Source organism: Bombus vosnesenskii, unplaced genomic scaffold (assembly GCF_011952255.1).
Source record: "Bombus vosnesenskii isolate JDL3184/JDL3185 unplaced genomic scaffold, Bvos_JDL3184-5_v1.1 scf7180000016264, whole genome shotgun sequence".
Classification (NCBI taxonomy): domain Eukaryota; kingdom Metazoa; phylum Arthropoda; class Insecta; order Hymenoptera; family Apidae; genus Bombus; species Bombus vosnesenskii.
Window position 1 is genome coordinate 157,583 of NW_022884333.1, and position 11,447 is coordinate 169,029.

The window sequence follows — 11,447 nt, forward strand, 5'->3', positions numbered from 1 at the left end:
CCAATTCTTAGGTAGGTCAATGGTTTGCCCTTCTTCGATAGACAGGCAAACGTTGATGATAGCTCTATCTCTCTATCACATTAATGTTCTACGTCTAATTAACTACTACTGTAACTAACGCTACTTTTCTTATATACCAAGCTCTGTCGATAGTGAAAAATTCAATTTTCATTTCAAAGGATAGAAATATTAACGATCGGCGCTACTGTCACTTACATCATTACTCTCATCCTATTGTATCAAATTATCATACTTTACCGTAATTTAGAATCAAACAGAAATGATATATATATACACACATATATACATAAACATATATACGTCTATACATATGCATAGCGTAACACACGTTACATACTACGACACATTTGTTGACATTATTTATATTTTACGAAGCTGTTTGTTAGCTTTGTTATAAACTACATACTTCCAATGTGCAAAACACGCGTGTTTTAGGGTTATCATTAAGGCTTAGCAAAGTTTTCTTGCGCTAAAGCATAAATGTTCTATTGAAAATAGTGTTTTATCTAATACATATATTGTCGTTAAGTGATGAATTTGTTGCGTATTACATTAAATCGGAAATTTTATATTCATGGTCTGAGCAATTGTTTGCTTCGACTTAAACGTAGAGTGAATCTTCAAATAATGCGAGGAATTGTGGTGGTTCCTTATACTGTTACTAAATAAAATTATATATAAATATACATATATAACTCAATACACGTACATATACGCACATATCAAGAAACGTTTAAATATAAAAAATCTATATCTGTTTTCGCGCATATGTGTACGATATATGTATGAAAGTGTTCTGTATTATTTTTAATCTTAAGCTGCAAATACCTATTAAATTTAAAATGAAACGGGATGTCACCATTAGAAGTAGTTATGCGGATCGCAAAACTGTTGCGATCGTATTTTCGCGACCAAGAATATCGCGCATATCAGGCGAAAGCCAACATAGCGACGACTCTATCAAATAGAACATACGCTAAACTTATTAGAATTACTTACGAAATAAAGTCAACTGATTGTGGGCTAAAATAACATATATATAAAAATTCAGTCAGACATTATTTCAAAATACAAATATTCTTTACGAAGACTGCTGTCGTTGATATGAAATTATATCATATATCTTATAAGATGTAATAAAATAATAAACACAGTTGGTAATGATAGGTGACAATTGCAGAATCGCAAAAAAAAAATTCTTTATGAAATAGTCGTCTTCGTATGCGATATATATATTTAGTAATGTTAAACTTGTAAGCACACTTCACTTTCTGTTTATATGGAAAGTATACACAGCATACCTCTGTAATTAACTAATTTGCGGCAAGTATGTTGTATCATGTGTACGTTTTCTTGTGCAAAAATAAACACTATTGTGGCACCACCTTCCACTTTTATTTCCTTTTTCTAACAATACAATGTTTTCGTTAATCACAGTGCAATGTTTAACTACAAAAAACAAACAATTTATTTTCTGTATTGTAAAATAATTTACAACAATATTATACATATATGTATGTATGTACACAATGTAAGTACCTTCTTCAAAGGTAGGAATGTTAAAAATTTACATACATCAGCTGCATTATATTTTGTTGCTATAGTATTAAAAATACATGCTTTACGTTAGAAAATTACTTTTCTTCTTAAAACATTTTCGCCTTAATACTGCATAACCAGATTAGTACTTACTATCTAGATGCCTAATTTTTCCCACTTTTTAGAATACAAATACAAGAAAACAACCGTAAAATAATCTGAGAGAGGAAACTGGTATGGTAAAAGTATATGAACTATCAATATATTTAACCTGATGCAGGTAACAACGGTGTTATAAGTTAATTTATGCTTTCAAACTGAAAGAATCTACATACGAATTGACTATCCCTATTATGCTTATTGTCGCAGTATCAACAAGTCGGCGTTAACATCTTCGTATGCTTGTGTAAACGGAAGTGTAAGTAAGGCATTTGCTGTCAACCTTTTCTTTGGATCATGTTGTAAACATTTTCTAATTAGGTTATCTCCTTCAATGGAAAGATTTTTGGGCAATGCTGGAGTTTCACCCATTCCCACCTAAAGGAATTAATACATAAAATAAAACAATGTAAAAGGTAAACATTCTGGAGAGAAGCGTGATTACTATCACATACCTTAAACATAATTTGATAATTAGAATCATAATCTGACCAAGGTCTTCGTCCACTCGCCATTTCTATAACGCAGCAACCAACTGACCAAATATCAGCAGCTCTGCCATGTCCACTACTTTCTGATTTCATAAATACTTCCGGTGCCATGTAAGCTATGTGCAAATATTAAATGTTAAATTATTTTTAAAGACACAATATCACAAATATTAGAATGAGGTACAGAAAGCTATTGTTATTTGTTACAATTATTTCTATAACACATATATGAATGTGCATACCCATGGGCATTACTGTAATCATAAATAAAAGCTGAAGCTAACCTTGAGTACCAACAAAACCTTGTAATTCACCCGGCATAGTAGTATGTGCTTTAATTTGCACAGCACTTCCAAAATCACCAAGTTTCAAACAATTACCCTCATCCGTTAAAAAAATGTTTGCAGCTAGATATAAAATATAAATATTTCATGATTTGTGGTCAAATCATATACGTACAGGATAATATATTATTGTTATATTACAATATAAAACATACATTTAATGTCGCGATGTACTATTCCATGTGAATGGAGTACTGCTACAGCTGAAAGGAGTTGATGTGTATATTTTCTAACTAATGACTCTGGTAGACCATTTCCACTGCCCGCTACTAGACTTTCTAACGTTCCCTCAGCGCAAAATTCCATAAAAATTAACATTTCTTCCTACAATAAGGCAAATGTTATCCATATGTATTTGTAAAAATATGAATATTCTATTATATATACATCAACTTACACGATGAATTTCTAGTCCATAGTATCGTACTAAATGTTTGTATTGAATTCCTTCAAATATTTGTAGCTCTTCGGCAACACGTCTAATTGCTCTATGATCCCCAGGTTGAAACTGAACTTCTTTCATAGCTAATAACTCACCAGTTTGATTGTTGACTATGGTATATACTTTACCAAATCTTCCTTGTCCTATAAGGAAGAATTTTAATGTATAATGTATATTAAAATAAAAATTAATACATTTTGATATTCAGTTGAGCTTACCTATTTTAATACCTCTTTGCCAAGTAAAGGTAACTCTTCTTGCTTTAATACGAACTCTATCAACAGCTTTTCTATCAGTAACTTGCCCTATAAGTTCGCGGCCTTTTAATCTCTCGTCAATATCACATTCAACTTTTCTTATAGCCCGATTGATTCTTTCCTGCCTGGGTACAGTATGGTCAGAACTATTTATAGTAATACCTACATTTCCATCAACCACACTTGATGAAAAGGATTTTCTAGAACTCGTTGGAATATCTGGAGATCTAACATTATCTCTAGATTTCTGAGGGAGACTTAAACTCGCAGTTCTGCTTCTAGTATGACAAGGTGAAGACGCTCTTGAATGAGGTAACCTTTTTAAATCTGCAATGAAGACAGCTGATCAACATCTGATTAAAGAATAAATAATGCTCAAACATAGAATAAAAATAGAACTTTACTTTCTGTTTCATTTGTAGCAGTACTTGCACTTCCAACAACGTGCGAAATACAACGATCCATACAGGTTTTTAATTCCTCAAATTCTTCATCAGTTAAATGTTTGGTATTATGTGGTTCGCATACTGTAATTAAAAATTCTAAACCTTGATTTGCCCACCTAGGTCGTAAACCTCTTCCACGTTCACATCGTGTTCTAACGAACTCCATCCACAAAAAGGCGAAAGAAACCAGACTTTCAGCTAAAATAGCTTTTTCTTCAAGTGCAAATAGTTTACATGTTTCTTTATGGTAATCAAACCCCATTCGATAAGCCTGATGAAGTATTTCCCTTATTCTTGAACGTATAGCAGATCGATCATATTCATAATTTGATTCTTCTATTTTTTTGAGATCACGTTGAAAATTTTCAATAACGTTTGTGATATCGAATCTGAGATCCATGACTGTATCCTAAATATATAAGGAATATTTCTTTGTAAAGGAATAATTCTAGCTGAATCTATAATAACTTTTACCTTTAAAGATGTTAATGATTTTTCTAATTCTTTGTCAAAGATAGACCAATTTACAATATCACGTTTCAAACACTTAGCAAGCATAACACCTTTAACCACCTTCTCCCGAGCTTCTACAAACATTCCTTGCCATTCACGTCGTACAAACATTCGCTGAAATCTGAGTGATATGCCAGAATAAAGTAAAAACATTTATAGTATAATTTACAAAGTAATCCAATTTTACCTGTTTGACCAATCATCATCATTCCAATCCTCAAAATTTTCCTGAATCTCCCGTGGTCTCTCGTTAAGGTATTCTTTAACTTGTTCAATCATAGTTTTTGCGATTTCACTATAAAATAAAACGCGGAAGAATATATACATTACAAAAATATTACGATGTAACTCACCAGAATTTAACTCCCGCAATCTCGTATCCATTTAATATATTTCCTGCTATTGATTTTACAAACATCCACTCATCCATAATCAAATTTTTGTGGAAACTGTCATGCTGTACCATATCTACCCACTGCTGAAGGTAATCAAGATATACTTCAAAAACAGCCTTCAAACTTTTGTCAAAATCTTTCACGTTTTCTTGAAATAAATTTTCGCAACTATCATTATTATTGACAACTGCTGCACAAGAATGAGCTGCAAATCTGTCGCGATGGATACATGCAATTCTAAGACCTTCCCTAAGTTCACGCATAAGTTGTCGAACTGATAGTGGACTAGGTTGTTCTGGTTTTTGTTCTAATCTCATTCTTAAAAACTCATGAACAACATCTAACGGAACACGAGACAAAAACACGAAAGCAGCCCTAAAAATTTTTTTTGTTATTTAATGCAAAACTTTTAGAATAAAATACAAACAAAATATATACAGGGTGGTTGGTAACTGGTGGTACACGCGGAAAGGGGGTGATTCTACGCGAAAAATGAAGTCGAAAATATAGAATAAACATGTTTTGTTAAATTTTTTTTTTTTTTTTAGTTTTTCCATCGAGACAACGATCTACAGTGAGATTCGTTATAACGTATCGCACGCGTACCGAGCGAAAATTCAAAGTCGATTTTCTCGAAAACAAAGCCTCAAACGAAAAATTTTTATTCTATATTTTCGACTTCTTTTTCGCGTAGAATCACCCCCTTTCCGCTTGTACCACCAATTACCAACCACCCTGTATATACGAACGTTTTACCTATAAGATGGAAGATTTAATTCTCTTGCTTCGGAACTCCACACGCCATATCGTCGCAATTCTTCATCGCCTTCATACTCTTCGTTCAAAGTATTATTAGATTCACTTATATCACTTTTTTCTAACGTCAACCTTGCTTTCCTCAAGACAGAAGTATGTAATCTCTCAAGAAAATTTAAACTTTTTCTTAAACCTCTAGTCTTTAGTACATCTTCAATATACTTCCTAGGAATTAAAGAAAAAAGAAAGAATTAACCTATTCATTAAACGTAAAAGGATTTTTTAATACTTTAACATAATATTCACCTGTAAGCTTGCCGATCGAATTCAACTAAGTAAAAGTCAAATCTATCGTTTTTATCATCGTCTGCACATGTAAATGACGATTCAGGAGTAGAAGGCCAGGATTGTACGAAAGATAAACCAGAAGAATTATTACTATTATTGCTATCTGAAGGGCTGGAATTTTCATCTTGTTGGTTTGAAGTATCAAATCGTACCAAAGTTTGCTTCCACTCTAAATGATCGGTCACATCGGAAGATCGTGAACTAAAACGAAAAAAAGAGTAAGTTTCCTTGTTTAATATCGTATTTTGTTATGATAATATCATTATTTCTGACACCTTATTCCAGAATCTCCAGTATCATCGTGTTTTTTCTTTGTATGCGACATCATTAATAATTTTCCCAGTATTTGTAATTTGAGTCGATGATGCTTAGTCATATTATACCAAAGACACATTGCCTTCACTCTACCAATAAATTCTGTACTTTTGTATAAAGGATAATGTGCAGCAAAGGCTTGTGACGAAGGATAAAGTGCTTCTGCTACCTCTAGCCTAGACAGTAATCCTTCTACTTGCTGTAAAGCTTCACCTTGTGCTCGTGCACATGCTCTACAATACATCGAAAGACAACCTGGACAAATACCTAATTCTATATTTGGACTAGATCCTACATTTACTATTCGATCAATACGCGTGGTATTAATATTAATCCAAGGCGTATTATCATTCTTTACACTCGCAATAGGATCATATCTAAAAATTAACATTATTTTATTTAAATTCTTTTCCGATTTTATAACTGTAGGAATCTATTAAATTCTTACATAATTTACCTATACTCCATTATTTCTTTAAGTAAACCTTCTACAGCCTCACGTTGCTTGCACAAGTACTCATCTTGAGCCATTGGACTCCGATCAGCATGGTGAGCTTGTAGTTCTAGCCATATTAGATCTTTCAATTCGTTTTGCCACCGCGTTTCTTCATGACTGATTTGCCGACGGCAATTACGTTCCGTACTTCCCTACAAAATATAAACAAAACTTTAGTATGTGCAAATTTTTGATATAAATGTATTTTTTACGAGATTATTCGTAATAGAATATTCTCATACCAATCTAATTAAAAAAGAAAATGTATCATGAAATAATTCCCGTTCTTTAAGACTCAACGTTTTTGGTGATTGCGCGATCGATTCCCTATCACCAGTAATTGGAATTTTCTCGGTAAGTTTAACTTTAGGCTTTCTCTCTTCTACATCAACAGGTTTGGATCGCAAGCTACGGAATCTATTTCGAGTTTCAATCTATAAAAATTTTCAATTAGTTGTACATCTGGAAATTCGCCAAACAATTTTCTACAATTCAAATTATTTATTATTATTTTATACCTTCATATGATTAGGAGTAGATACTTGATGAGGATCAAATTTCTCGTTATAATTATAAGCTGCCTCCATATCCAGTTTTAAATCTCTTTCAGTTCCACGTAACACTTTCAATGTCCTTTTGCATTTTCGATTTCCTTCCTTCGCTATATCTTGGTTCACCTCGTTTTCACAATCCTTATCTGCTTTGTCACACATTTCGTTAAAAATAATGTTGTCCAGAGTATTGCGCCTGCGGATCGCTGCTTTCGATGGTATGTCTTTTTCTAACGATTTCGTTTCCCTTAAAATTAATTAAATTTATGTGTACGATTAAATATATGACAAAATACGGTATTCAAAAAGATATGTATAATATATTTTTTAACATATATGAATACGTGTATGAAATTGTAAAGGAATATATTTTTATCTTTTAATATTTAATAAAACTTCATATATGTAATTTAACATTTACGAAAAAATTGTTTAAGATCGCTTAAAAAACTCGTTCTTTCATTTTATTTGATAAACAGAAATAATTTATAATATACTCTTCTGGAATACGCTGATTTATGTTTGCAATGTATCATGAACACTTGTAATAGCATATTAATTTTGATATACATTATATACAAAATATTGGTGACTCATTGAGTACCATTTTAGTCAAATTCTTCATTTTGATTCACTTAAGATGGATACAAGATATGATAGATTTTCTTAAATTCATACTAACTGTTAATAAACTGCTTTAAAAACTTAAAGATACCAATTACAACAATTCTTTTTATTTTATCTTTACGAATGATTTAAAAAAACTTATGGAATATTGGAGAAACTGTAATTATACTGTATTATTATTTATTACTGCATTATATTGCATTTATTTAGTTAAGCCCCATTTAATTATCTCCGTTAAAAAAACAATCCTTTTAAAAAATGTATTAAATGTTGTCTCTTAAATAATTATATTAAATATTGTGCCTTCTACATAGCTATCTATCCTTTACCATTATACCTTTTGCAATAAGACAACATGTTTATTATTATTTGTCTACATTAATAAAAATTAATGAAATAAAAATTCTATTTTATCCTATTCTATTATTTGTATAAAATATATAATCTTACATATACATTGATAAAATTATATTATAAAGATCGATCATAATATTTTTATCATTATAACATTATGATTTATCGTAAATATATTTTTATTAATGATATCTACTTTCATAATAATATATTGATATAATTTTACACCTACATTTACAATTTACAAATTATAAAACAATTGTTGCAAATTAGATTAAAGATCATATGTATATGTAAATACGTGTAAATGTACGGTTTCATAAATGTTTTTCTCAGGCTATTGTTTTTATTGTATTTCCAAATTTTCTATTAATTAGAAAAACAATTATTAAAATTTAACATTAAACATGTAGAGATATATTGGGAAAAATAAAGGAACGCTTCAACTGTTTCGCGTATAAGAAAAGTAAACGCTAATTAACTTACCCTCCGCTAAGTTTTTGTCTCATGTATCGCTTCTTTCGATTAAGTCGAGTTCTCGGTGGTGTCTGTCCATAAATATCGCACATTGCTTGAATCGAGTCATCGAATTCACTTGTCGAACAGCTTGAACCTTTTTTCCTGAAAAAGGCATGAACTACTAAAATAGATCAAATAAAAATAAAATTCGGAGGAGATACATCAAATTTTTAAACATTACAAACTAAAACTTACTTGTATCGTCAAATAACATTACCATACATATAAAATAATATTACTGAAAAAGTTCAATGATAAACATATAGCGCTAAAAATATCCTTCAAATACTTGCTGCCAGGTTTGTATATAAAAAATATTCATTGAAATATTTAACAATTTAAATATCTTTAATTTTATAATTATATCGGTTTATTGACGTATGTGCATGAAATGATACGTATATAGAATGCACGTACATATATGTACTTAGAATTACGATATATAGCATGTGTAATATCATAATAGTATTAAATTATTATTATTAAAAACGTTCATTACATGTGGGAAAAATGATAAAATAATTATATTAAAATATTAATTATATGCGGAAGTAAATCAATGAATCATTTTTATTCTTAGTATTTTTTATTTTTTTTATTCTATGTACTTGTCAAATTGTTTTGAACAATTAAATAAATTATAATCTAATTATATACAAAAATGATACAACCAAAACCAGATATTAATAAAAACTTATCATGTATTTTAAGAAACTGTACCTGTACTATTATTAATTTTGTTTCAAATAAGTGTTAATAAACAACTATTTGATTAAATACATAAGTATATGAAATGAGTGACCAATTTTACGTTACATGTAATAATTTTACAATATTGCATATGACAGACATAAATATTAAAATTATGAGTATAGTAAACGGAATTATATGCATCGCATCACACTAAACAGATATCTATTTTGATAAACGAAATAGACGCTTGCTTTTCTATACAACATTTTTATACAACGTTGACACTTTGCCACGAAGTGCCAATGCATGAAATATACTATCCATATATTGATAAATGTCGTCACTCCAAGATCGACACTCGTTTCGCATGGGTAATAAACTTATTCATTGTATTTTACTATATTGTTTGTTATAGTAATGTACCAGCGATCCTGTTTTAAGTACTAAAAGTCGAAAAAATGTTGAATGACATGTAAACAAAACGTAGACATTGCTCCAATCAAAATTCTTACCGGTGGTATTTTTGTATTACTGTTACTGTAAGTTGTTCGAATCACGTGGCAAAACGAACATCTGACAAACTTACCTAACATAGCCATTATCATCGTCTGATGAACCTGAGAATGAATTTTCTGTAACATGACTTTGTATATCATAACGAAACATTCTCCTCAGATGACAAACACATCGCACTCAAGGCACCGTTGTAATCGTCCACTGAGTAGTAATGGGCGATAGAGTATCGATGTTTCGAATATCGATACTTTTCAATTCAAGTATCGATGTTGAATATAACGATATACTCTAATATCGATACTGTCCAATGAAATAGTTCACTTCTATCTTCCTCAGTTCTGAGCAAACTAACCAAAAAATATTTAACAGTAAGTGCAACACCCGTTTCATCTAAACGAAATCGATTAAATATATGAAGAATATCTACAATTATTGCTACTTTTAAGTTCGCTATCCAATGAAGAATGGTATGCTAAATAAAACATTCTATAGTTTATGTTTAATGTTCTATACATATTTATGTTTATTGTACATTTAAAACATTCCATTTAAACAAACGGTGCAATTTTGCTCCTTTTTTATGACGTGGTTTCTTTTTTTAGCATTTTTATTCAAATATATTAATAATTCTCATACTACATTATTAAATTCTCAAATATATTAATAACATCACATACATTAGTACTCTGAGGCCTGAGACGCGAATTCGCATCTTTCATACTTCATACGGTATCTTATAAAAATTTTTCTACTGTTAAATAAAACAGTAAAAAAAGCAGTGAATGCTATAAACAAAAAGTTATGAAAGTATTTCTACAATACTAAAATGCTTATACAATACTACAATACTATACAATACAATGCTTAAATAATACAAAATCGTTATCTATATATTACATATAACATTGATTGCTTTGAATCTTTTTCAATCGCTCCAAAAACATCAAAGAAATCAGGCTATATGCTCGTCAAAGCAGCCTGTCCCCGGAGTGGTAACATTTCCACCTGAATTTATTTGTATTAAACAGATTCAAATTGTTTCTCATAGGCCATAAAATAAAATTTATATATTCATAAAGTTAATAAATATTGTAGATATAATTAGAAATTATCTAAAGTCAGAAGACATGGATCACAAATAAAGAAAAATACATGGAAATAAATAAATGTTAAAAAAAATGTTATACTTTATCACAAATTACATTTTTAGACAATTGGACTTTGTGTTAATGGCAACCAGGAAATTTATTCCATCAACCTGTTTCAACAAAAAAGTTAAGGTTTTAACAACATCATTGTACAGATGAAGTTATAAAAATATAATTTAAATGTACTTTAGCTTTTTTGGAAATTCATTATCTTCTTCTTATTTTCATCATTCATTATCTTATCTTCTTCTAATTGCACCGTTGTATCTGACACTGCAGTGATGTGCATATACATTTTAAAATTCCTGGAGACTATTCTTATCTGACTTAACAACTAATTAACTTTTTGTACACTGAAAATAAAAATTATGTTGTTACTTAGAATTAATGATATAAAAAATATCGTTTTTAATGTAAAGGCTAATGAATGCTTATCAAGAGATTTTAGGCACAACTGCTAAATGATCTTCTGGTGTGATAAATCTGGATCTTTTTTCATAGTATTAGGATTCAAATT

At 30.0% G+C, this 11,447-nt stretch overlaps 1 protein-coding gene and 1 long non-coding RNA gene across 2 annotated transcripts; both read right to left on the reverse strand.

Annotated features, from left to right (window-relative positions):
* Nucleotides 1-1,132: 1,132 nt before the first annotated feature.
* On the reverse strand, nucleotides 1,133-10,021 carry LOC117242171 (mitogen-activated protein kinase kinase kinase 4). The gene is made up of 18 exons (XM_033508627.1): nucleotides 9,853-10,021; nucleotides 8,541-8,675; nucleotides 7,041-7,320; nucleotides 6,765-6,956; nucleotides 6,484-6,674; nucleotides 5,987-6,403; nucleotides 5,670-5,912; nucleotides 5,364-5,588; nucleotides 4,566-4,982; nucleotides 4,400-4,507; nucleotides 4,174-4,333; nucleotides 3,658-4,108; nucleotides 3,215-3,580; nucleotides 2,952-3,139; nucleotides 2,710-2,878; nucleotides 2,495-2,617; nucleotides 2,175-2,326; nucleotides 1,133-2,097 (listed from the first exon to the last, which is right to left on the reverse strand). The coding sequence occupies exons 1-18, from the start codon at nucleotides 9,930-9,932 to the stop codon at nucleotides 1,918-1,920; spliced, it is 4,077 nt and encodes a 1,358-aa protein (XP_033364518.1). The 5' UTR covers nucleotides 9,933-10,021; the 3' UTR covers nucleotides 1,133-1,917.
* Nucleotides 10,022-10,945: 924 nt separating this feature from the next.
* LOC117242182 lies at nucleotides 10,946-11,153 on the reverse strand. Its single transcript, XR_004495194.1, has 2 exons — nucleotides 11,117-11,153; nucleotides 10,946-11,040 (listed from the first exon to the last, which is right to left on the reverse strand). It is a non-coding gene; the product is annotated as an uncharacterized LOC117242182 (long non-coding RNA).
* Nucleotides 11,154-11,447: the final 294 nt, after the last annotated feature.

Bases quoted from the DNA above. Each gene is read 5' to 3' on its own strand.
- LOC117242171 (XM_033508627.1), bottom strand. From the start codon at position 9,932: ATGTTTCGTTATGATATACAAAGTCATGTTACAGAAAATTCATTCTCA. The intron at 6,957-7,040 runs GTATAAAATAAT...AAATTTTTATAG, and splicing joins CTACTCCTAATCATATGAAG to ATTGAAACTCGAAATAGATT. The intron at 4,109-4,173 runs GTAAAAGTTATT...TTATATATTTAG, and splicing joins AATCATTAACATCTTTAAAG to GATACAGTCATGGATCTCAG.